This window comes from Mustelus asterias, chromosome 6 (genome assembly GCF_964213995.1).
Source record: "Mustelus asterias chromosome 6, sMusAst1.hap1.1, whole genome shotgun sequence".
Classification (NCBI taxonomy): Eukaryota; Metazoa; Chordata; class Chondrichthyes; order Carcharhiniformes; family Triakidae; genus Mustelus; species Mustelus asterias.
The window spans coordinates 115,131,714-115,159,470 of NC_135806.1; the positions used below are offsets into that span (position 1 = coordinate 115,131,714).

The 27,757-nt window shown below is 42.9% G+C and overlaps 1 protein-coding gene across 2 annotated transcripts; it reads right to left on the reverse strand.

The window, feature by feature from the left end:
* On the reverse strand, positions 1–27,757 carry mtx3 (metaxin 3). Of its 2 annotated transcripts, XM_078214980.1 has the most exons (9): positions 27,627–27,757; positions 24,803–24,872; positions 22,965–23,041; positions 19,585–19,677; positions 18,101–18,283; positions 16,098–16,174; positions 12,415–12,572; positions 10,706–10,776; positions 1–9,612 (listed from the first exon to the last, which is right to left on the reverse strand). In XM_078214980.1, the coding sequence occupies exons 1-9, from the start codon at positions 27,705–27,707 to the stop codon at positions 9,511–9,513; spliced, it is 912 nt and encodes a 303-aa protein (XP_078071106.1). In that variant the 5' UTR covers positions 27,708–27,757; the 3' UTR covers positions 1–9,510. The 2 variants fall into 2 exon arrangements, with proteins under 2 accessions (XP_078071106.1, XP_078071107.1); XM_078214981.1 differs by lacking the exon at positions 10,706–10,776.

Below are 27,757 nucleotides of genomic sequence, written 5' to 3' on the forward strand. Positions count from 1 at the left end.
CACAAAAAACAGACCTTTCATAATCTTTATTTGGTTGTGACTTTTTTGTACATTCAATATTGCAATAGCTGCAGAGGCTTAGGAAAATACAACAAAAGGTGTGCAACCTTCAAAAAACAGTTTACATTCCAAAGTTGCAAACACATTTTCCTAAATCAGCCCGTGGTCTTTAACACAGTACAATCATCATAGAATGATACAGTACAGAAAGTGGCCATTCAACCCATTATGCCTATGCTAGCTCTTTGAAAGAGCTACCCAATTAGTCCTATACTCCTGCTCTTTCCTCTAGCCCTACAAAGATTTTCATTCAGATGTATTTGCCCTATCCCTATTGAAAGTTACCAATTAATCTATTTCTACTCCCCTTTCAAGAAGTACATTCTGGATCAAAGCAAATTGCTGCATTAAAAACGAAACATTCAACTCTCCACTGGTGCTTGTCAGATACTTTCAATCTGCGATCTTTTGTTACTGACCCTCCTGCCAGTGGATTGGTGAAAACACTAATGATTAGTCAATTGGCGGGATTTTCCAATCCCGTTCTGTTCGGGAAGGTTTGGTGACGGGAGCGGAAATTTACATCGGTGCAAAGTCTCGCCGGGATTATCCCTGTTCCTTGCCAGTGACGCAACGGGAATTCCAATGTTGAATGTCAGGGACGGCATTATAATAAATTTGAATCTAATTATCAGGCCTCTGCACTTGATCATCTCAATACCCCTCCCCTTCGATTATTAATTCACGTCGGTGTGAGGGTACGCTGGTGTGAATTACAACTGGTCTCCCACAGTGTGCACCTGGTGGGCAGGTGCTGGAGGAGCGCAGATGTGTGTATTACTCAAGGGGGAGAGGGTCATGCCCAGAGAGTGCCAGGGGGGTTGGGTATGTTGCATGGGGCGATGCGGGGGAATTCCCATTCTAACTTTCATGTACAGGGATGGCATTTAAAAATGGCGCCCTGATTTTTTTATTTAACGAAGTTGCTGGCAGGGTGAGGTTGCGTTGTGGGACCTACACTTTCCGTTCCAAACAATACGCTGGAGAAGGCCTCTGTTGGGGCCCAAGGCTTCAATGCCACTTTGCCTAAAATGAGTCATAGATGATTACTGAAAAAGCAAATCTCAACAGAAAAAGAAACAGTGATATATTAGAAACTCAATGGTTACAGATCATTAAATGACAATTTAAAAAAAAAACATAAATAAAAGGATGAGGAAGGGTGGTTGGTCTTTGTGATAAGAACACATGTGCCAAGTAGTGAAATTGGTGGCATTGTGATAATAGCAATGGATTGGTAATCCAGAAGCCCAGGCTTATGCCCTGGGGTCATGGGTTCAAATCCCACCACAGCAACTGGTGAAATTTAAATTCAATTAATTAATAAAATCTGGGGTCAGAGTCTCTAAACTCGCCCACATTTGGGATTCTCCGGTCCTGCTGCAGTGGATGAAGATTTAGCTGAGTGCCAAATCTCCATTCTCGCTGGCAGCGACAGTGGGGCGTGAACGGCTAGAGGATTCCAGTTCTGGTCTTATTAATTTTTTTAAAATCATGTTGCTGTAACAAGAAACTATCATACAGTGCAGTTAAGAACTCATCTGGTTCACCAATGGGTTCTTAACCCTCGGTGGCAGGGTGGGTTGGGTGCCAGGGTACCCTTGGTGCGTTCTTAACCCTCTTAACTCTCGGTGGCACACTGTTTAGTACTGCTGCCTCACAGCACCAGGGACCTGGGTTCAATTCCCCGCTTAGGTCACTGTCTGTGCGGAGTCTGCACGTTCTCCCCATGTCTGCGTGGGTTTCCTCCGGGTGCTCCAGTTTCCTCCCACAGCCCGAAAGACATGCTGGTTAGGTGCATTGGCCATGCTAAATTCTCCCTCACTGTACCCGAACAGGCGCCGGAGTGTGGCGACTAGGGGATTTTCAGAGCAATTTCATTGCAGTGTTAATGTAAGGCAGCACCAATGGGAGGATGTCATGGCTAAAAATCCCACATGGACTTGTGTTCCAGGTCAGCATGCTGTCAGAAGTGAGGATCACAATCCTGATCTCCTAATAGCAATTCTAAAATCTCCACTTTTATTTGTTAAAGGAGTTCTAAAAGCTAAAGTTCCAAATTCTGCTTGAAGATTCCCGGCTCCCAGCAGGAAGGACACTCAGTAAGTGCTATAAATGGCACAGGCACTTAATCCCATCCATAAGTATAACGGGATTGTAACTCAGTCAGGTTCTCACCATTCCACCAGCACATTGGCTCTTGAGGAACTTGCGACCCACTTCTTGACGTGGTACAATGTTGCTATTCTTGTAGGGTACCATGTGCTCTGACTTAAACCAGGATTAGTGGGTATTTGCAATACAAACAGAGGAACAGTGAGGGGAAATATCTGACTGACCCGGAAATTGGAGTGACTGTAAAAAACAAAGCCAGACAATTTATTTGGGGTTCTGGCTTCCAACCTTTTGCAGACCCAAGAGAAACTAAACTCCAATTGACCTCACCTTTAACCACGAAAAGGATACAAATTCACTTCACCGGAAGTGTATGATAACACAAGGGCCGGAATTCTCTGGCTGTCCGCGCTCCGCCACCAGAGAGGATGGAGAATTTGGCACTCAGCCAAATCTCCGTTCGCTGCAGCGGGACGGGAGAATCCCGTTGGTGCAGACGGCAGGAGAATCCCGCCCATGAGCTCTGACAAAGGGTCAACAGATTGGACACCTTAGCTCTGTTCTCTCTCCACAGAACTCGTGTCAGAACTGCTGAGATTTTCCAGCACTTTCTGTCTCTGCTACATGACAACACACTTCTACAAAGCAGCGCCTCATCCAGTTTTCCATGGGCAACTACAAGTGTCACCCATTCATTTGTGGAGAAAGGGGTTTGGGACTAATTGGAAAGCCCCTCTAGTGCTGTATCACTCTATCACATAGCATTTCCCCTGAAATTTCTTCTTTATTTCCCACAAGATTCTTAATTCAGGGGGAGTCACTATCTCCTTTACATCCCCTGATATGAACAATGGAACAATGAAAACTCTTGTTGATAATTCACAGTAACAAAGAGAGAAGGAGTGAATCTGTCCTGCCCTCTGCATTCAAACTGGTTCTCTCAGGACGTTAATGAATCCACAGTGCCTCAAATCTAAGACATATTACTCATAGTTCAGAACAAATCACGGCTAGAAGGCCGTGACAGTCTAAATTTTTATTATCGTTATATTAAAGCTAATGATTTTGAATATTTCACCATCTGCCCTCCATCAAAATGACATTTTTCAAAAAGGATGATTTATTTCCCAATTCCTGGCTATTGTACATTACACTGCCTGCTCTGAATCTGAAGGACTTAAGGACTTAGTCTACTTTGGCTATCTAGGTCTTACATACATGGCCTCTTACGAGATTTACAACACACCACTTTTCAGAGGACATCCAAGGCTGGGAACACAAACAAACTTAACTGAGGTAACAACACACCGCCCGTCATAGTATCCTGATTGAGGTTCAATCATTGCTGGAGAGAAAACGTGGGTAGGGTAGGTACGGGGTTGTTACTGGACTGGCAATCCAGGGGCCTGGACTCAATTAAACCAGAAAACAAATCTCGGTCTGAGAATAGAAAGTCGGTTTAAAAGCAAGTCACTCAGTTATATCAAATTACTACAAAACGAATAATAAGAATCTCACATGGACGGCAGTGGTTTTAGGTGGCGGCCATCACCACCCACTCAATGCTGGACTTGCTGCAGACATAAACCAAAGCTGAATACCTGAATACTTGTGCATACCCGGCTGGACAAGAGTAGCTCCAAAGAGTGCTGAGGTCTCATTTATCTTTGAGATATATTAAAGTTTGTTTATTTGTTAGTGTTATAAGTAGGCTTACATTAACAGTGCAGTGGAGTTGCCGTGAAAGTCCCCTCGTCGCCACACTCCAGCACCTGTTCAGGTACACTGAGGGAGAATTTAGCATGGCCAGTGTACCTAACCAGCATGTTTTTTTGGATTGTAGGAGGAAACCGGAGCACCCGGAGGAAACCCATGCAGATACGGGGAGAGCGGGGAGTCCAAAGACGTGCGGGTTAGGCTGATTGGCCATGCTAAATTGACCCTAATATCAGGGGGATTAGCGGGGTAAATATGTGGGATTACGGGAATAGGGCCTGGGTGGGATTGTATTGAAGCCGAATTTGCTGCTGATACAAAGATAAGTAGGAAAGCAAGCTGTGAGGAGGATACAAAGAGTCTGTAAAGGGATAGATAGGTTAAGCAAGTGGGCAGAAATTTGGCAGATGGGGTATATAATGTGGAAAAATGTGAGATTGTCTGCTTCGGCAGGAAGAATAGAAAAGCAGAAGATTAATTAAATGGAGAGAATGCGGCAATACTGAGGAATCTTTGTGTCCTTGTGCATGAATCACAAAACATTAACATGCAGATACTGAAAATAACAGGAAGGCAAATGGAATCTCAGCCTTTATGGAAAAGGGGATGAAGTACAAAAGTAGGGAAGTCATGCTACAACTGTATAGGACATTGATGAGTACTGTGTAGTTTCTTTCTCTTTACTTAAGGAAGAATATACTTGCATTGGAAGCAATTCAGAGAAAGTTCACTCGGCTGATTGCTGGGATGAAGGGTGTTTGTTTTATGAGGAATGATTGAGCATATACTCATTAGAGTTTAGAAGAATGAGGGGTGAAGTTAATGAATTATGTAAGATTTTGAGGCAGCTTCACAGGGTAAATACTGAGAGGATGTTTCCTCTTATGGGGAAATGTGGAACCGGGGGCACCATTTAAAAAGTAAGAGTAGCCTATTTAAGAGGGGGATGAAGAGGAAATTCTAACCTCGGAGGGTGGTTACTCTGTGGAATTCTTTACCCCAGAGAGAAATGGAGGCTGGGTCAGTGAATATATTCAAGGCTAAGTTGGACAGATTTTTGTCTGACACAGAGGTCAAAGATCACGGGGGGACAGGCAAGAAAGTGGAGTTGAGGTCACAATCAGAACAGCCATGGTCTTTTTGAATGGCAGAGGAGATTCAATGAGTAAAATACCCTACTCCTGCCACTATTTCTCATGACATTAGGAGTTGTGTCTGCACACAGAGACAGACAAGTAAATCTGCAGACAGGTGTGCTTTCACACTTTGTCACAAATGGCTGACCAATTGCTGCAACCATGGGACAACAGGAGGACAGAAATGAGGCCTGCCACCTCTTCCAAAAAGGGGTCTTTGGAGGAGCAAGAAACTTTCAAAATAACCCTGTGTTGTTAACAATAGATCTTAGAGATAAAAATGTCAACTAAAATCTGGAGAAAGGTTCAAAGGTAATGCCAAGTTCCATTTGATTCTATTCTATTGAAATAAATGCTTAATCTTCAGTGGGAATGATGTTCTCGAAAGCATCCAGAGGTTGCTTCAGAAATCCAACTGCCAACGCCGGTGTGTGATTTAATTCCTTAAAGCACAAATGCTGGAGTCAAATATTATTTCCTCACCATGAATGGAAAACAAGCTTATTTATAGTTTACATCTCAATGCGTCAAAAACTGCAATCCAGCCATAAACAGTATCCCTAGTTTTTATATTCAAACAAATGATACCCTACAGATGCAAAGCTTATTTAATTGGGTTTGTGTTACAAACACCATGCAAAAGCTGCTTCTTCAAACTGCTTTGTAAGCTTTTTAAATTAATTCATTGGATCAAGTGTCGCTGGCAGCATTTATAACCTCTCCCTTGCACTTTGGACCACTCTACACAAGTATTTATGCATCTTGCATCCCAGAGCAACTCTTCACCAGTTACAGAGGCATAAGGCTATTTGTATGCCTTTATATGTATAGACAGCTCCTAGGAGCTGCTCTTCTCCGTCCAAGTTTGCATGCATATTCCTCAGGACAGCTTTTGCCTGCCTTTTTGGGTTGAAAGCTCTTTCTATGCCAGCACACAGGTCTATATTTACCACAATGGCCACTAAGACCACCAAATCTGATTATGCCAAAGGAACAGGAAATAAACACACGTTCATGAGGGCGGAATTTTACCAGCACGTCTGCCCGAGATTCGTATGATCTCACCCAAGGCCAAATGAGAATGCCGTTCTCCGAGCCTCGCACACCCCCGGAATCGGGGAGGGCGTGCCGGTAAAAGTCCGGTCTTAGACTCTGGCAAGCAATTCCACTATTTACGACTACTTTCGGTTTTCAAGTTTTTAAAGAAAAACCAACAATTGCATTATACTTGATCTGGGACTACTACCTGACTGAGGAAAACTCCCTCTGCAAAAAAATGTACACAAACATTTAGAGGAGGTCAGTCCAAGTTCAAGCACCCGAAAAATGCTTTAGCTAAATGATAAAGTGCAGTATGCAGCAGTAATATCCTGACTAGTGCAGTATGCAGCAGTAATATCCTGACTAGTGCAGTATGCAGCAGTAATATCCTGACTATATAAGAAATGTAGGTACCTAAAGATTAAAGCAGCGATAGAAATATCAGCTGTATTAACTATCACACAAGAAACAAAAGAAAAGCCCATTCTGGCTCTGTAACACAAGACTGTGTTCCCACCTGCTCAAGTTACACCAAGCACGCACAAAGCAAGCACACAAATCATTAACGGATTTGAGAGACATTAATCAACTGAAAGTGGAACATTCAGTTACTGAGGTATAAACTGAATACTATAGAAAGATACTGCGGATGCTGGAAATCTGAAATAAGAACAGCAAGTGTTGGAAATATTCATCAAGGTTGGCAGCATCTGTGGAGAGAGAAACAGAGCTAACTTTTCGAGTCAAATATGACCGTTCTTCAGAACTGAAGACAGAAAATTGATGGGGCTTTTTTGCCGTTGAAAGTGGAAGGAGGAAAAGGGGAGGAAGAACAAAAGGGAAAGATTAATTGGTAAAGACGTCATGTAGTAAAGAATCAAAGCATTTGGTCAGGGTGACTGGGAATGGCATTCAGCTTCATTGGGAACACTGCAGAAGGACAAGGACAGAAACATGAGTGGGCCTCTCCTCAGCTACAAGCATGACCCTCTGCCTCCAGCTGTTTGCCGTTTAAATTCGCCACCTTGCTCTGATGCTCCTATTTCTGTCCTTAGCCTGCTGCAGTGTTCCCTTGAAGCTCAGTGCAAGCTTCCGATCGTAGCCATTTTACAATCTTCAGGACTGAATATTGAGTTCCAACAGTTTCAGACCCATGAGCTCTGACGCCCATCTTGATTCTGTTTTGTTTGCCATGTGTCAGTCTGGAGTTTGCTTTTCATGCTCTTGCTTTTGGACAGAGCTGTTCATTATTCTGACATTCGCATTCTTGTTCTTCCTCCCGCTCCACCCTTTCAACAGAATAACAACCATCACAATTCTACCTTCATTCAGTTCTGAAGAAGTCATATCGGACTCAAAACATTAACTCTGCTTCCCTCTCCACAGATGCCGCCAGGCCTGCTGAGTATTTCCAACACCTTCTGTTTTTAACATAGGAAGATAAGGCAGTTAATAGAAACTGGTTTGGGGCCCAGATTTAACTCAAAATCATACTTACAGCCTTGTGCAAATATTCTCAATCCTCAAACACTTTAAAAACCGAATTTGTCAAGGATATCGATGCCGACTAAAAACCATTGTTCTTGCATTTAAACGCCTATTAGCAACATTTCACAGTACACTTGGTGAGAGGATGCCTACACTGCAGATTTTGATTTTGTAAATAAAAGTATTCTTGTGGAGAATGTTAAACATAGGACAGTATAAAACACAAAGGCCGGAATCTTACGGCCGTTCATATTGGAGGGATTTTCCCATCCCGCTCCAAATCTCCAGTGAACGGAGATTTGACTGGCCGTCAAATTCCCTGACCTCGCTACAGCGGGAGCGCGAACGGCCGGTAAGATCGCACCCAAACTGTACAAAACATTCAAAGCATATTTATATACACAAAGACATCTGTTAACATAATGATTTGAGTGCTTTCTTTCATGAGAACCAATTCTTTTTCTAAAATAAAAAGAGCTCTATTTTGCCAAGGCAGAAACTGAGTTTAACAAAAACATAACTAAAGGCACAATCATGTCCTTTTGGTGAAAATGTTATCACACAAGGACTGCAATTAAAGCATGCCATTCAGACTGACATTTTGCTTATTCATGTACCAATTTGCAGTTTAAACGCACACGTTTAAACCCAGTTACAACTTCCCTTGAATAATACAAAGAACAGTACAGCACAGGAACAGGCCCTTCGGCCCACCAAGGGCGGGATTTTGCGGCCTCACTCGAGCGAGACCGGAAATTGCCACCCGAGATCAGGGAGATTCCCATTGTCGGACCCTCGCCCGCTCCGATTCTGTGGCAGGCGAGGTGGTAGAATTCCGGCCCAAGTCTGTGCCGAATTGGGTAATAAGATTTGGTATCGACAGACTGTTAAAAATATTTGTTCAGGTTCCAACCTGGAGATACTTCCCATCACACAAATTGAGGTTAAATTTGACACAGTAACCCAAGTTAACTGATTCAGTTTTAACTGCACTAAGTATTATGACTTCAAATCACTGCAGCATCTGAAGTAAATTTGATAGGGTATGAACCTAAACCGATGCCAATTGATTGCTTTCTCATGCATTTCGGTTAGTTAGTAACCGTTACATACATTCATGTAGTGGAACAAAGTTCAAAAGCACACTTTTCTCCAAAAGCATTTGCTGCTTTTAAAGTGTTTTAAATGTATTCGGATATGCCCTTACATTATTATTTCATCTATGGAATTTTACGAAAATAATATACTAACATTATTTACAATACTTTCACGTTCTGTACTAAAGGTGTCTCCACTAAAACTATGGAGTCAATAATGCATTGATTGAGACCAAGTAATTGCAGCCCTTTAGAAACATTACTTGAGGTACATCTTTTTCAGTTCAAACAAACTATGACTGAGAGTTATTAAGGAGTGGCTGCTCACTCATCGTCTCACAGACGAGATCTGGACAGTATCTGTATAATGTAGACAGCAGGGTTAAAACAGTCCTGTGTTGTAGGAAATATTGCCTCTTCCAGATGACATTTGCCTCCAGAATTGGCAGCCACCTGGTCAACCCTTCAAAAACTGGCACATTTTACCTCCATCTATAATAAGTAGAACTGCCAGCAGCAGTTGATTATCTATTGGAGCTTGAAACATTTTAAACTCTCTAATGCTCGTTGGGAAGATTCAGAAATGTGTGTCTGAAATGTGATGTCTGAAAGGGTACTGTTTTCTGAGCCCTGGTTGCTGCATTGGAAACAACAGCTGACTAGTTCCGCTGTTTTACACGAAGCTTCCAGACCTCCATCTTGGATAGACGCTCAGAGCAGCACATCAGACACCTCACCTCAAAATGGCACTTTTTACTTATCCGTCCTTTCCCTACCCTTGGATCCATGGTCACGTTAAACTCAATTAACTCAAAGACTTGCTGAAAATATCTTGGCAATAAAAGCAGCCAAGACAATCAGTGTTGTGACGAGCTGGCTTCACTGCTCGTGGGAATCAGTTTGGAGGGGGTCGCACCTTGTGGCTTGTGTTGGGGGCTGTTGCGAAGATTGTCGTCCATCTACAAGGGGCGGGGGGGGGAGGAAAACAGAAGATTTGATAGATGCACTTTTATGCTTATTACTGGAATCAATTTATAAATTTACAATTAATTTTAGGCAATTTACATTTCTTAGGTTAACATCATCGCTTTTATCTATTACAATAAATTTTGCTCCTAAACACTGTCAGTATTGATGCTTTATAAGGTCATACTTGTCTATAAGAAGATAGGAATAGGGCACTCTACCATGTTCTGCCGCAGATCAATAGAACCATTATATTGTTCGAATGCCAATTAGATTTCAAAGCTAATTATTTGTAAGAATTAAAATATATTGTATTATACAGTGACAATAATTCTTTCACTTCAAGGTTATTTACGACGATAAAATTGAATACATAAATTTAACACTGGCATAATTGAAAACTAGGATCAGAAATTTTACTGTTAAAAATACACCAAATTTTCTCTCGGTATCCTCAACTCCTGATCTAGAATGCATAAAACATGGCGAGTTATTCTAATCAGCAGATTTAGCATCTCTTTCCACAATGAGAGGCAGAGCGTGAGAAAGGATCAACTTTGCACATAATTGAGGTACGTGTTGGAATTTCCTTTTCCATTTTTCTTCCCTCTTCCCATGGATGTGGTAATGAACGTGTCTGCTGCCAGTTTTGCAGGCGTCATCAGCTTCCTAAACCAGCGGGCCACGTGAGAGTTTGCACAGTGACTGTTAGCAGGATATTCAACTGCTGGGGAATCACTGCCAAGTTGGGTTCTGCTCCCCGTCAGGCTGCCAGACGGTTACTGGACAGTCACCAGAAACTGGAATCTTGACCCTTCTCTGAACTCAGGACAATTGAGGCACGCATTCTTCTAATTCAACACAGTCAAGGCCCTTAACCTGGAGCTCCCTTTGTCTGTATGACTCAGCATGCTGCCAGGCAGTGCATTAAAGTCCAATTGTAATGCATTATGCAATAGACTGGTAGGAAGAAAAAATAATCTAATGTATGCTGCCAACTATGCTAACTAGACTAGGAAAAATTATTACTCAAGGCACTTCATAGAACAGACAGGTTCAATAGAAAAAGCAATTAAAAGAATCAACCTTCTCAATCAGGTTGGATTCCTTGTTTACAAGCTGCGTCAGCTTCTGGAGCTTTGCATCCACCATATCTTCTAAGAGGCCGCAGGAGAAAAAACACAGAACAGAATAGCAGGAAGAAGAGCATTTCAGCAACAGTGAGGCAAAGGAGTATGTATGCAATGAACTATTACAATCTCAGAGATTGGGGCACTTGGAAAGCAACAATGCTTACAAAGTCTAATGTACACGGTTGAGTGCAGGCTACATTTCTGATAGAATAAGCAAGCACGGGAGACTATTCGGCCCATCACGTTCATGCCAGCTTTCTGCAAGAGCAACCTAGCTTCCCTAGTCCCACTCCCGAACCTTCTCCCCGTAGTCCTACAAATTCCCTTTCTTCAGATTCTTATCTAATTCCCTTTTGAAAACTATGGGCAGGTAGGGGCAGCACAGTGAGTAGCACTGCTGCCTCACAGTGCCATGGACCCGGGTTCGATTCCCACTTGGGTCACTGTCTGTGTGCTGTCTGCACGTTCTCCCCGTGTCTGCGTGGGTTTCCTCCGGGTGCTCCGGTTTCCTCTCTCAGTCCGAAAGACGTGCTGGTTAGGGTGCATTGGCCATGCTAAATTCTCCCTCAGTGTACCCGAACAGGCGCCGGAGTGTGGAAACTCGGGGATTTTCACAGTAACTTCATTGCAGTGTTAATGTAAGCTTGCATCCCGCCCGAGGCCAACGGAGAATTCCGTTCTGTGAGCCTTGACCATCCCGATTCCGGGGCGAGTGAGGCGGTAAAATTCCGGCCATAGAGTCATACAACACAGAAATAGCCCTTTGGCCCATCCAACCTGCACCGACAATAACTACCAATAAAGGCATGCCAGTCCCATTTTCCTGTACTTGTCTCATATCCTTAAATGTTGTGATATTTCAAGTGCTCATCCAAATATTTTTTTAAAGGTAGTTAGGTTTCCAGCCTCCACTGCCTTCCCAGGCAGTGCATTCCAGATTCCCACCCCCCTCTGAGAGTGAATAAGTTTGTTCTCAAATCTCCTCTGAATCTCCTGCCCCTTACCCGATAACCATGCCCCCTCGTGATTGACCCCTCAACCAAGGGCAACAGCTGCTCCCTACTCACCCTGTCCATACCCCTCATAACCTTATAGCTTTCATCCTTTTGTATTCCAGCCCGCTTAAGAGAAAGGATATTATTCCATTGGCTGTTTTCATTATTTTGAGCACCTGTCCACTCACTACCTTTGAGTGATTTCTGTGTTCGGGTCCCTAAAGCTCTTTCTGCTTATTTGCAATTCCTAGCTTCTCACCATTTAGAAAAATCTCTGATTTACGGTGTCTTATTTCTAAAGCAAATGACCTCACATTTTCCTACATTGGATTCCCAGCTCTCACGGTTTTGCCTGATGCTTTATTCAAAGTCAAAAATGATGCCATCTAAAAGAAAAAACTGGCTTACTGTGACATCTGTAACTACTTCTAGTGAAACCCCACAGATGTGTAACTTCAATACAAATGTATGCTTGGCGAAAGCAAGTCATTATCGAATCCCCTCTCCCCCACCCTAACGAGTTTCTATTACATCCGTTCCTGGTGCAATGTTATTTCTGGACTATTTTACATATTGTACGTAAGCCACTGTACGTTTATTGAAATGCTGCGTGGATGCTGAATAAGTCGGCATGGCTGAATTCCACCCACAATGTCCAATGACTCACCTGTGGAGTTGTGTGTGAAGTACTGAGTCAGGATGTTGTCACAGAATTGGCACAGGTTATGAAGCTGATGCAAGTGCTTCTGGAGGTGGGCATTAGGCAGCTCCGCTTTACAGAGAGGAGCAAGGAATCCAAACGCAAAGGCATCAAAACTGGTTGGTCTAAGTATAAAGCAAAGGCACAAGTTTTAGAACAATACCAATTCTGACAGAAGTTGTCACTGCTCAGGCTTTTATCCATCTGTCCTGTGTCATTGATTAATAATCATAGAATCATACAGTGCAAAATGATGCCATTAAAAAAACAGGTTTACAGTGACATCTGTAACTATTTCTAGTGAAATCCTACAGATATGTAACTTTAATAATGTATGCTTGGCGAAAACAAGTTGTTTTCAAATTCCCTGTCCCTAATGAATTTCTATTACATCCTTTCTTGGTGCAATGTTATTTCTGGATTTTTATTTACATATTGTACGTAAGTCACTGTGCATTTACTGCACCAAGTCTGCACTGACCGCAATCCCCCACCCAGGCCCTTTCCCCATAACCCCATGCATTTACCCTGAGCTACCCCCTGACACTGAGGGGCAATTTAGCATGGCCAATCCGCCTAACCCGCACATCTTTGGACTGTGGGAGGAAACTGAAGCACCCGGAGGAAACCCACGCAGACACAGGGAGAATGTGCAGACTCCGCACAGAGAGTGACCCAAGCTGGAATCGAACCCAGGTCCCTGGCGTTGTGAGGCATCAGTGCGAACCACTGTGTCACCGTGCCGCCCTAATAGGTGAAAACATTTTCAATTTAAACTATGCATTGCTGCTGTGAGGTTAAAAACAGCAAGATTCATGGTGTCTTCATTATAATTCAGGGACTTACTCCTGAAAATGCAGGAAGCACTTTACTTTTCAGATAAGCACCAGTCTTTCAGCTGTACTTCACTGCCCACATTAATAATTCAAATATCCCTTAATCTACATCATCCCCTTCCTAAAGATTTGCAATGCAAAATGTACTAATTATTTTGCAGCGGTTACCAGTCTCCCCACGACTAGTTTGAGTGCACATCCTTGCCTTGCAATTACATTTCTTTTCATCATCCCCAACCCCTTACAGTGACACTTCTTTTCTTAAGCCTTGTGCCCACCCACACCATGCCCTTTTCCAATATTAACTGCTGGTTTTCCGCTACTATCAGGCAAAGCCGCTTCTAAATCTCTGTCCCCATTTTCCAGTTAAGTAGCTGCTCTCTGTTATCTTAATTTAACCTGTAAATAGCCTGTTTGGTTCTGGGATATTTATATAGCCGCCAATTGTTGCAGATTGCACTTTATGCCCCTACAAATGTTTCTTGTGTTAATTGCAAAAGGTACTTTCCATAAACAGACAGTGTCCCTTATAATCTGAGACCTGGATCATGAAAGGGATCTAACCCCAGGATTAACAATTACCCGCGATACAACCCAATAGGCGGTGGCACAGTGGTTAGCACTGCTGCCTCACAGCGCCAGTGACCCGGATCCGATTCCCGGCTTGGGTCACTGTCTGAGTGGAGTCCGCATGTTCTCCCCGTGTCTGCATGGGTTTCCTCCCACAGTCACAGCATTGGCCGTGCTAAATTCTCCCTCAATGTACCCGAACAGGCGCTGGAGTGTGGCAACTAGGGGATTTTCATAGTAACTTCACTGCAGTGTTAATGTAAGCCTACTTGTGATACTAATAAATAAACTTTAAGCTTTAACTTTATGGGGTGACCACCACATTCACTGGCTTCACCTACAATACTACACTGAGTTAAAATTCCTGAGCTAGATTTATTTACAAGTTGGACCATGCAGAGGAGAAAATAAAATGCTGATTCCGTGCAATATTTGAAGAGGGAAAAAAAAGGCCCTTTTAAAAGACATTGCAGGCAGTAGGACTTCTGAAATAAATATGCAGACATGAGGACATATTGGGCGGAATCTTCCGGCCATTCACGCTGGCGGGATGTTCTGGTCCCGCTGCAGTGCACAGAGATTTGGCTGAGCACCAAATTCTCCATTCTCACTTGTCGTGGCAGGGCGGTTTGAACGGCTGGTAAGATTGCGCTCATTGTATGCCGATGACATGAATTCCCAATCCGCACACTGAGATCAGATCATTTGCCAGAACCAATGAAAATTTCCCAGTACTTAAACTGTCCAAAGGCATCGAAACTCAGATCCAAGAAATCATCCACCCATTAAAGACACAATGATGCGTACTGATGTACAGAACAAGGCAGAGCACATTACCTCATTCGGAAGATCTGTTCATGGCTCGGTTACAATATAGCTTGATTTTCTCCCACATAAAACATCCAGATCACAGATTAATCTTAACACCTTCATTTGGAAATTGAGCAAAAAGATACCCTTCATGCCAACTCTAGCTGGTTTCAAAAGTGCATGAAATAAAATACAGAAATCTAATAGTTTTGTCACTGGAGTGTCCCAATTTTCTTCTTACATCCCAAAAAACTGACAAAAATAACCAGTTTATCTTTGTTTGAAAGGTCATTTCCCTTCATTTACATTCTCCCTCCATAGATACTGCCTGAGCTGCTGGGTATTTCTGGCATTTTCCATTTGTATTTTAGTTTACAGAAGGGCACCACACAAAAGCATACACAAACGTATTTTTAAAAATCCTTGAACAGTAGATGTTAAACAGTAGACGTAGGGAAGATACAGGCCTAGTGGTATTACCGCTAGAATATTAATCCAGAAACTCAACAAATGTTCTGGAGACATTCCCCAGGTTCGAATCCCACCACGGCAGATGGTGAAATTTGAATTCAATAAAAAATATCTGGAATTAAGAATCTACTGATGACCACGAAACCATTGTCGATTGTTGGAAAAACCCATCTGGTTCACTAATGTCCTTTAGGGAAGGAAATCTGCCGTCTTTACCTGGTCTGGCCTACATGTGACTCTAGGGCCACAGCAATGTGGTTGACTCTCAACTGCCCTCAGGCGACTAGAGATGGGCAATAAATTCTGGCCAGCCATCGACGCCCATGTCGCTCAAATGAATCAAATAAACAATCCACAGTCGTTCTGCAGTTGACTTGTCTTTGAAATATTGCAAAGACCACAATATATGCTTTTTTAAAAATGTATTCTTTCATGGGATGTGGTGTCACTGGCAAAGCGGACAGTCCCCTTTTGCTCTTGAACTGAGGGGCTTGCTGGGACCTTTAAGAGTCAACCACATTGCTGTGGGGCTGGAGTCACATGTAGACTGCACCAGATAAGGATGACAGATCTTCCTGCATTAGTGAACCAACAACTGAGATGGTTTTATGGTCACCATTACCGAGATGTATTTTATATTCCAGGTTTACTAACTGAAATTAATCTCCACCATCCTGTGGTGGGATTTGAACCTTTATCCCAGGGCATTATCCTGGGCCTCTGGATTGCTAGTCCAGTGACATTACCACTGCACCACCCTAACACCCATATCTTTTGCTATCTCTTAAAAGCAGAAACAATTTTTATCCCCATCCCCTCTGATGAATAATGAAAAGCTCAATTGCCTTTCAATTGAGGGGCAGCTATACTGATTCAGAGTTAGGGGGAACTCTGGGCAACCAATCAAGGAGGAGGATAATTAGGGGTTCAATGTGTCATAACATCTTCTCCATCAATACTCACATTTTCCCAAAGAAGAAATTTGATGCTCCCAATCTGTAAGATAGAAGGTTCAGACACTCCTTGGCATCTCTGTAAATCTGTTTGAAATACACCATATTTGAGCCAGTTACATAGTTAATTCTTAAACATACATCAACCGAAAGAGCAGTTTCTTGATGCCTGGAATAATTTGTATGCTGTCACATTTCTATGTTTAGCTGTAGATAGGAAGAATTGATAAGAGTATTCAGATGCAAAGAGGTTTACAGTCAAACCAATCCGCTCCGTACATGTACACTTTAACCACAGGAGTCAATGGGCAGTGATCAAAATTGATTGAGCCAGTTTATTTCCCGCTCCAATCCCAGACACTGATGCCAATTGTAGTATTTTTACTATGAACTTATTCAGCATAGTCCAGGGATCTTCCTCCTTTCAAGATGTATCTCAGGACCAAGTGACTTTTCAATTGAATATTTTTCATATAAATTATTACAATTTTTTATTGTTTGCCGTTTTCATCTTATATTAGGAATTATGAAAGACAGAAAAGGTAGGTACGTCCTTTTGGGAGCACCCTGTTTGCATCGAGGGCAACCCCAATCCCCAAAGTATACTCCCCCCCCCCCCCCCCCCCCCCCCCCCCCCATCACCCTGTTCATTCGAGCAAGCCTGGCCTCTGAAACCTGGCCCCCTCACCTCTTCCTTAAACTGCCCAATCCCCCTCCGTCCAAAAAGATTGGACTTACCTGGCTCCGGCGGGCATCGCCTCTTCTTCCAGGGGCCTCAGCAGCGTCCATTACAGAATACTGGCATTGCTGGGACTCAGTAAAAAGTTTAACAACACCAGGTTAAAGTCCAACAGGTTTATTTGGCAGCAAAAGCCACACAAGCTTTCGGAGCTCCAAGCCCCTTCTTCAGGTGAGTGGGAATTCTGTTCACAAACAGGTGAACAGAATTCCCACTCACCTGAAGAAGGGGCTTGGAGCTCCAAAAGCTTGCGTGGCTTTTGCTACCAAATAAACCTGTTGGACTTTAACCTGGTGTTGTTAAACCTCTTACTGTGTTTACCCCAGTCCAACGCCGGCATCTCCACATCATTGCTAGGACAACCAGAGCTGCCAGCCAAACAGCTTGTTATAGCTGCCAGGCGGGTTTATCTTGGCTATTGGCTGAACTTCCTTCCATGGAGAGGAGAGCGGTCCGTCCCCACCTTCCTTCCCCCCCCCCCCCCCCCCCTCCCTCCCCCATAAGATTCAGCCCATGAAATCAATTATTCGCAAACTGTATTTTAATTAGGATGCAAGGTGTTCCATAACTCACTTAGAGAGAACAAGGGTGTTGTTAGCTCTACAGTTAGTTTTATATGCTTTGCATGGTTTAAATTGATTAGGTTGTAGTGAAAAATGATATTGGTGTACAGACGACTGAAACTCATAATTAATAATGAAGTAAGTCTACATGTTCACTGAGTATCACCACTGTCAACAATGTATCGCACTTTAGATTTCAATAGTAAAAGCTTGGGAAGGGAAAACGAGAAATAAATGCCTTCCAATAGAAATTAAATTGAAATGAATTGACGCTTCTAACTTTAACTTGTTATATTAATTTGTTTTATATAAAGGGCAGCACGGTAGCAAAGTGGTTAGCACTGTTGCCTCACAGCGACAGGGACCCGGGTTCGATTCCTGGCTTGGGTCACTGTCTGTGTGGAGTTTGCACATTCTCCTCGTGTCTGCGTGGGTTTCATCCGGGTGCTCCGGTTTCCTCCCATAGTCCAAAGATGTGCGAGGTAGGTGGATTGGTCACGCTAAATGTGTGCCCCTCAGTGTTAGGGGGATTAGCGAGGATAAATACGTGGGGTTAGATGGATAGGACCTGGGTGGGATTGTGGTCGGTGCAGGCTTGATGGGCCGAATGGCCTCCTTCTGCACTGTAGGATTCTATGATATGTTTTTCCCTTTAAAAAATCAATGATCAGGACCCTCCATTATTGATCAGTGATTAGAAAGCTCCCTTACCTGTGCCTCTACCTCCTTAAGGTTGTAGAAAGGTGGTTCTCCTTTGGTTACAACAATCTGATTCATTGCAGATCTTGACATCTGCCCTGGTAAGTAGAGGTTCAATGGGAAGGGGATTCTTGAAGCAAACCACGGTCGGGTCAGATTGCAGTAATTCTCAATATCAACCCAGAAAGTGTGCAACTGTACAGAAATGTCATAAATACTATTCATCTGCAACTTCACATATAAAACATTTAAAATCAAACTTGTACGATAAACTGGCGGCCCCATGAAAATCCTAGATTGCACACTGCATCGATTCTCCACAAACTATCTTAAAGCATAAATCAAGTTATCCCAGAATATCATCAGGCTGAAGTATTAATGTTACTCTTGACCTATTTAATGTTGCCCTATTCATAGTATCATAGAATCATACAATCTACGGCACTGAGACAGACCCTTCGGCCCAAACTGGTCTATGCCAACCAAAAAGCCCATTTAAGCTAACCCCATTTGCCTGCATTTGGCCCGTATCCCTCTAAAGCTTTCCTATCCACATATCTGTCCAAATGTCTTTGAAATGTTGTCAATGTCCCTGCCTCAACCACTTCCTCCAGCAGCTCATTTCACATATGTACCACCCTCTGTGTAATAGAGTTGCTCCTCAGGTTCCCATTAGTTCTTTCCCCTCTTAACTTAAACCTATGCCCTCTAATTCTCGATTCCTCAATTCTGGGAAAAAGACTGAGTGCATTCACCCTATCCTAGTACATGAAGAAAACACTTCATTTTAAAATCAATGATCATTTAAAAATCCTTGTACAAATTAATTAGTGGAGAAGTCAGAAATGTTTTTAAAAGTAATTGTTATTTAAGTGGGCGGCACAATGGTTAGTACTGCTGCCTCACAGCGCCAGGGACCCGGGTACGATTCTGGCCTTGGGTGACTGTCTGTGTGGAGTTTTCACATTCTCCGTGTCTGCGTGGGTTTCCTCTGGAAGCTCCAGTTTCCTCCCACAGCCCAAAGATGCGCAGGTTAGGTGGACTGGCCATGCTAAATTGCCCCTTAGTGTCCAAAGATGTGTAGGTTAGCAGGATTAGCCATGGTAAATGTGTGGGGTTATGGAGGTAGGGCAGGGAGTGGGCCTGGGTCAGATGCTCCTACGCAGAGTCGGTGCAGACTCGAATGACTCGGGCCAATATGTAAATATAAATCTGTGAATATGTCAGCACTTTATATATCCAATATTAAAAGTGACCTTTTTTCCAAATCCACTTTGTGAAAAAATGGGTAAAGAAAGGATGGTGAATGGCAGGTGCATCACAAAGGTTTGACCTAGGGGGGAGGTCTCCAACTGAAGATGCAGATTTATTAGAGGGCACTAGATGGGAGAAATAAAAGTTGAAATTTTAACAGGACTCAAAATCAGGAATCATAAACTTTACAGAGATACAAATTGAAGAATGCCAGTCGAGGATACACTGCTTGAATTATTTACCAGTGCTGGACGTAGCTTCTCTTCTATCAGTGCAATAAATGCTAGAGTGTCAGCTCCCTCTTTCGCTGTTAATTCATAGTCCGCATTGTATTTCTGTCAAAATTAAGCAAATAAAGTAAATTAATTGTTGAACAAATAACTGGGGTTTTAATTCAGGCATTTGTAACCAACAATGTGACATATATAAATAATGCTGTTTGTACTCAATAACCTTCTTGGCAGTCAGTCAACACTACTCTGTGCCCTCCTGTCCTCTACCACTCCTGGTCAATATATTTTACAAATAGTGTTATGGTGTGGTAAGACACACTCCTCTCTGAACCCAAATGAATGTCTGTGGATTTCACCTTAAAATCCCCCTCCAACTGTCTGCGAGAAGTCTGCACGTTCTCCCCGTGTCTGCGTGGGTTTCCTCCGGGTGCTCCGGTTTCCTCCCACAGTCCGAAAGATGTGCTGGTTAGGTGCATTAGCCACGCTAAATTCTCCCTCAGTGTACCCGAACAGGCACTGGAGTGTGGCAACTTGGGGATTTTCACAGTAACTTCATTGAAGTGTAAGCCTACTTGTGACACTAATAAATAAACTTAAAACTTTACATGATTCTTACAACGTGAGCCACCTTGTCTCACTGAACTCCGGCTTCTACATGGGTGATTTTAAATTCCACTTTCGAAAACTACACTTTCAAATCTTCTTTTAAACTACGTTTTCCCTCTGCTGCTTCTATTAAGGTTTCGCGCCTCTTCTTTCAGGTTTCCTTTGTCCTAAAGGCTTTTACACAAACTCCGTGGTTCAGCCACTGATTTCAAATAATGTCTCCCAAACTGTAGTAATTTCTCACAAACCTTAACACCACTGCAGATATCGTTCTGGTATCTCATAATCAAATACCTTTTCAACTCTCTGTGAGTTTACTGAACAATAATTTGTTCTGGTTCCCAGTTTTCTCTGTTTCGTTAACTCCAGACTTCTTGGAAACTTCTCTTCATTTCTCTAGTTTCCTTAACGAGCAGGAGTTTAGATTTTCAGCATCTGTTTTCTTAACCGTCACTCCATAGTATGGCTTTTCTTCCAGCGAGGCTGAGAGAGTGGTTCCCTCTTTAGTCTTCTAAAACCAACTGCTTCTAGCAGAGCTGTAAAAGCTGCCTTCTCTTTCACGACCTATCTCTAACTGCCATCAAATTAGCTAAACTAAAACTTAAAAGCTTCTCTACCTTACAAGGCCCCAGTTGCTAAGCAACACCCTTTTTCATGCTGTAGCCCTCTCCAATCACAATAGAAACACAGTTGGAACTTAACCAAACCCCTCACACGCAAACACCTTTGTCCAGCATGAATCTAATTATAGGTTTTACCCTTCCAGGCACAGTAACATTAAATTAAGCCCACTTAAAACTACACCTTATTTCTAATGTTTAGCAATACAAATATAAAGCCCTTAAAACTACCTTTGTTTTGCTCACAATAGTCACATGCCTTCTTTGCATCCAACAACAGAAGTACTCTCACTAGCATAAATATGACTTGACGCACTTCTCAATTGCCAGTATCTAGGTTAAATGCTGAGAATAAGAAAAAAAACCTTTAGAAATAACATTTTGTTCTTAGGCTTCACTCTGTTGGAGAACTGTTGAAATAATTGCATATAATCTACAACATGGCTCTGTGCCAGTATTTATGCTCCACATGAGCCTCCTTTGACCATACCCCAATTCCCTTCAGCCTCATTTGTGCATCAAATTTCCCCTTAAAAGTGCCAATATCTTTTAAGCTTTAACCATTCCACGTGGTGACAAGCTCCGTATTTTCACCCTCTGTGTAAAGGAAACTAAATTCTTTATTTGATCCAGTTTTGGCTATCCTATGTTATCGATGGAAACTGCATGCCCACATCCACTATATCAAAACTTCTTCATAATTTTGAAGACCTCCACCAGGTCTCCTTATGTTCAGAAATAAAGAGTCACAACCTGGTCAATATTTCCTGATAGTGATGCTTTCCATTCTTGTAGGTCTTCTCTAAACCTTCTCTTATGCTTCAGCAGGTGCCCTTGCGTACACTTGGTGCTCTCTGAACCTTGGCTTTATCCACTCCTAAGTTTGTTGAACCTGGGCATGTGAGGTGTGTCTCTAACACAATAGAATGCGCACTCGGTATCATCAAACTGGAGTTTAACTACCTAAATCCTGAAATTCCCTCCCTAACGGCATTGTGGGTCAACCCACAGCACGTGGACTGCAGCGATTCAAGAAGGCAGCTCACCACCACTTTGTCAAGGACAACTAGGGATGGACAATAAGTGCGGGTCACCCAGCGATGCCCATGCCCCACAACTGAATAAAAAACGTAGTCCCTCATAAGCCCACTGATTAAGATGGCAAAGATGTAAATACAGAATAACACGTTCCAAAGTGGCGCTGTCAATTGTTGTATTTTGTGCAAAGGAGCACCACAATACCTATAAAATACCTAGAACAGAAACTCCAAAAACATACTTAACAGTACAGTCCTCTACATCATTAAATATATCAAAGAGGATGAGTGACTGTAGACAATCTTTGCCTCACGACTCATTTAAGAATGACTTAGTGGTAGCATCTCCCTTTTGGGTCAGAAGGTTATAGATTCAGGTCCTGCTCCAGAGACTTGAGCACATAATTTAGTCTGGCACTCCCATGCAGTACTAAGGGGGTCAGAGATGTTGCATTACAGATATTATTCCAAACTGACACCCCATTTGCCCTCTCAAGTGTAAAAATTCCACAATTCAAATTTCAACTATGACAACTTATATTTATTTAGTGCCTTCAACATAATGAAATATCCCAAGGCACTTCACAGGCGCATTATAAAGTAAAGAAGGTGTTCTCCATAGTGGCCTGGCCAAAACACAGTGCTTAACCAAACATCGGCTGCAATTTCCCCAAAATTAAACAGAGTGCTGGATCAGGCAGGAAAAGCTGTGTGATAAGTGCCAGAAATTGGAGCGCCATTGGACCCCCTTCCATGCAAAGCCAACCCAAAAGTTGAAAGTGCATTGGGACATCTGAGGTCATGAAAGAACCCATTGAAATGTAAATATCCCTTCCATTTCTTTTGAGCTAAATGGATTCAGTGATCCATCTTTGCTTATACAAAGGCCTCGGAACCGGCGTATACACCACAGATATAAACTAAGATTTAGTCATATACTTTCATGCACTTGTTACACTAGCTACATGAGATACTAGGTTAAAAGCTTTATGAAATTCAATAATAACAACACAAGCATGGTTCTTCTGGTGCACTTCACTTGAATAAGACCAAAATCTAACATGCACCTTACAAATAGTCTGCAAGTATTGACTTTCAATTCATCCGTGTGGCGCAACAAACATACCTGTTCTCTCAGGAAATTCAGAATATTTTCAGGTTGCACAACATGTGTATTATGTGAAGTTAATACTGGAATGTCTCCTGTAGGAGGGGAAATCACAACATTATAAACTGATCTTCACAACTAGGACATTACCATGTGTATGACATACATTGTCCTGCAATGTTACCAAAACCCCAGCACTTTCTCAAAGAAAGATATAGATACAATGCAGAGCTCTTTGGTTGATAAAGCAGGAATAACCTCAAAATGCCAAACAACTCAACCTCTGCTCCCCAGTTTCTTAATCATAAGCTGGAAGATTTGGTTGGGGGGGGGGGGGGGGGGGGGCGGGTTTGCCCTTGACAGACCACACAGATAAACAACCCACTGGTAGAGAAGACTACAATTTGTAGATTAAGGACGTTTTTTTTCCTAAAGTTTGTTTATTATTGTCACAAGTAAGCTTACATTAACACTGCAATGACGTTACTGTGAAAATCCCCTAGTCGCCACACTCCGGCGCCTGTTCGGGTACACTGAGGGAGAATTTAGCATGGCTAACGCACCTAACCAGCATGTCTTTCGGACAGTGGGAGGAAATGGAACACCCAAATATAAGTTGGAACACCCGGAGGAAACCCACGCAGACACGGGGAGACAGACAGTGACCCAAGCTGGGAATCGAACCCGGGTCCCTGGCACTACGTTAGGCTTGGTCTCCTTGGAAAGAAAAAGATTGACAGTTAAAATTTGACAAATTATCTTCCTTCCGAATTTTTCCCCATCTCCTCTCCGGAAGCTGCTGCTTCCCTTTGCGGACACTCGTTAGTACCAAATCAGGGTGGATACTTGGTTGATCTATATGGCAAGACTATAGTCAAGACATGCTCACGTCTTCAGTGGTCAGCCATCAGGAATGGGAGCTGGACCAAAGTTATTCCCCTCTGTAACCTAGAGACATTAAGACCAATTGTACTCTTCAATCAGCTCTGGCTGAGATTCACTCATTTAGTACAGATCGTGGATCAAATCTGTTATTTCGCTAAGCTGTGGCACTAACTGCTTTAACTAGTTTTCCACGAGCAGAATTTTATGGTTGCCCCGCTAGCAGATTAGGGAAGGGGGTGAAGGAGGAGAGGGGGGTGAGGGGGAGGAGGGGTAAAATTCTTCTGGTGACCTTCTTTCTGCCCTTCCACCCGCTCTGGCCTCTCCACAATTTTACATTCAGATGAGCAAGGTCTAGGCAATTGTGACTCCACACACACAACAATGGGTTGACTCTTAAATGCCCTCAAGGATGATTATAGATGGTCAACAAATATTGGTCTTAGCAGTCATGCCCAAAATTACAGGGAATAATTCTTTCAACTGCAAAAAAAATAACCTTAGAACTCCAAATCATCTTGCAATATAAGTGTGTAAGGAAGAAATATATAGAATCATAGAAACCCTACAGTGCAGAAGGAGGCCATTCGACCTATCGAGTCTGCACCGACCACAATCCCACCCAGGCCCTATCCCCATAACCACACCACATGTATTTGCCCTGCTCGTCCCCCTGACACTAAGGGGCAATTTAGCATGGCCAGTGCACCTAACCCGCACGTTTTTGGACTGTGGGAGGAAACCGGAGCACCTAGAGGAAACCCACGCAGACACTGGGAGAATGTGCAAACTCCACATAGACAGTGACCCAAACTGGATATACTCCGGACAATATTTAAAATTCAAATGGACAAGGCAGAATATAAAAAAATTCGCAGGGCTACCAATAAACATTATTGGGATCCTCGTGACAATACTGGTACACCATTTAAATACTAAAAGCTCTAGCAATTAAAATACATTTAAAATGGTACCTGTAGGTGTTTTCCATGGATTATTAATAAAGTGCACTTTCAGAGGAGCCCGTGAAAATTTGGCATATGCCTGCAGTGAAAACAAAAGTTAGAGGTATACATGGTTTGCAAGAAAATGCCACTTTCTCTTCTCTTTTCCAAAATGTCCAGGGGCTAAATTGTCCACTCAGCCAAGTGAGGAACCTCATTATGCCTAAACCAGTGGTCGCACCCCTACCTCTGGACCAGAAGCTCCGGATTCGAGTCCAACACCGGGACTTGGTGGCCACGAAAGAAATGTTCATAACGTGGTTCAACAGGCTGATAATCAACTTGGGAATCCTTTCCCCATTATTCCCCAAAAGGAAATGCAGTGTTTGTGTGTGAAGATATGCTGATAATATGACTTTGGGATAATAATCTCTTCTAGGCTATATATCACCCTAATCTGGTCTGAATAAACCTGATGTGGAGATGCCGGCGTTGGACTGGGGTAAACGCAGTAAGGAGTCTAACAACACCAGGTTAAAGTCCAACAGATTTATTTGATAGCAAACGCCACTAGTGTGGCAAACGCTAGTGGCGTTTGCTACCAAATAAACCTGTTGGACTTTAACCTGGTGTTGTTAGGCTCCTTACTGAATAAACCTGCCAGATTACAGCAGTTATGAATGTTATAACGCGCTATAAAGTGTGTCACTCTTTATGGTTCCTTATATTGGGAAGGGTTGCATGGATTACACACTAAAACAACAACTTGCATTTATATAGCACCTTTAGTAGTAAAACATTCCAAGATGCATCACTGGAGCATTAAACAGATTAAATCTGGCACCAAGCTGTATGGAGAGATATTAGGATAAATGACCAAAATCTTGTGCACAGGGGGACGTCTTAAGGAAGAGAAACAGGTAGAGGGACAGACAGCTTTAAGTAAGGAATTCCAGAACTTGGGGCTCTGCTGAGAAGGCTGCCATTGCTGCAGCAAAGGACATTGGGGATACACAAGAGACCAGAACTGGAGGAGTGTCGAGATCTTTGTGGGTTGTAGAGTTGGAGGAAGTTACAGTGATACAGAGGGACAAAGTTGTGTAGAGATTGGAAAGCGAGGTCGCGAATACTAAAGTCAAAGCATTACCAGGTCAAGAGCCAACAGAGGTCAGCAAGCACAGGGGGAAATTGGCCAGCAGGACTTGGTGCAGGTTAGGATACAGGAAACAAAGTGTAACAGGCAGTGAAATAAAAATAGATGCCTACATTTCAAATCAAATAGCACAAAACCGCTGCTCAAATCGAAAACAGAAAATGCTGGAAAATCTCAGCAGATCTGACAGTATCTGTGGAGAGAGAATAGAGCCAACATTTCGAGTTTGGATGCCCCTTTGTCAGAGCTGGTCAAATCATGCATCTCGACTACAGACCCATATGTATGACAGCTGCCTTCCCCACAAATTAATCGAACCATCAATTCACACAGAATAACATCAACTGCAGCGCATTCTTAGGCAGTAACCCGTCCTGTTGTAAATAGGGAATGTGAAAATTTAGCTGATATACCTGAGCCTCTGGTCACCTGACTACCTTATAACACAAGCCATTCTATGTGGCTGCCGAAAGAAAATGTTTCTTTGTCATTTTCAGGAAAATGGGAACCTGTTTTGGTGTTGGAACAACATTTTTGGATAAACTATAATTTACAGAAATTCATATTTAGCAAGTGGGCAAAAGATATATTTTAAAGAAGATAACCAGAATATGTGTCACAGGCCCCACTCAAATAATGCTGTATAGGATTTTAGAATCAAAATATCAGTGAGTACAAGAGCTACTGAATGAATAGGATTTGTTGCGAGTTGGAACACAGACGAGTTCTGGCCTCACCTTTCTGGAGGATAGAAATTCCTCAAGTGAGGATTGCCCTGTAACACTCTACATTTAATCCTTCACCCCGTGTGCCAGGAAAGGGAAGAGGCAGGAGATTTAGAGGGGATTTGAGGAAAAACCGTTTAACCAAGAGGTTGGCAGGAATGTGGAATTCGCTGCCTGAAACAGCGACAGAAGCTGGAACCCTTTAAGAAGTATTTAGATGAGCACTTGAAATATCATAGCACACAAGGCTATGGACCAAGTGCTGGAAAATGGGATTAGAATAGATCGGTGCTTGCTCACGATGCAGACATGATGGGCTGAAGGGTCTCCTTCTGCGCTGTGAAACTAAAATTCCAAACCTGCTTTAATCTCTAATGCTCTCCTGCAGCAGACACCCATTTTCCATTCAACATATGGGCTATAGTAATTGAACAATCATAAATCCTTCCTACACTTTTGAAGGAGGCCACATTCTTCCTGAGATTGCCACTCCCACTGTTTCCCTAAGCTGAGACAGCACAGTAAATGATGCAGTAACTTACAGTCAAGTTACATTTCCCAAACTCCAAATTGTCCCTCCCTTTAATGAATACTCCAGATCCCATTTAAGTTGCATTGACTAACTACAGAATGCAAAGGCTTTGTATAAAAACCCAGACCCCCCCTGAGTGAACAGCCAGGATGACAGCAGATAGCCAGGCTGACCTTGAGTGACAGATTCCGGGCCCTGGCTCTGGCTGCAGAAAATAACACACAAACACAGGAGCTTCGTCAAAGCGACGCTTTATTATTTTACTCTTTCTGTGAAAGCTGATGCATCCGGTTTTGTTACTTGTTCAATCAGCGTCAGCAGTAAACAATTTAGGCAGAATAAACGTACAAGCTCCAGAGAAAGGCACTGCGCAGCCCATGATTAATAAAGAGAATAGCCCAGACCAGAACAAGCGCCCCGCTCTTATAGTTTGCTTTTTTTTACCAATACGATGAGAGAGTCGGTGTGGACGGAAGGCAAACCCCAGTCTCCTCCCCAGCACATCAGCTCCATGGGCGACGCCATGTCCCCACTGTGTCTGAGGCGGAAGAAGCTCTCGGCTCAGTGCAGCTCAG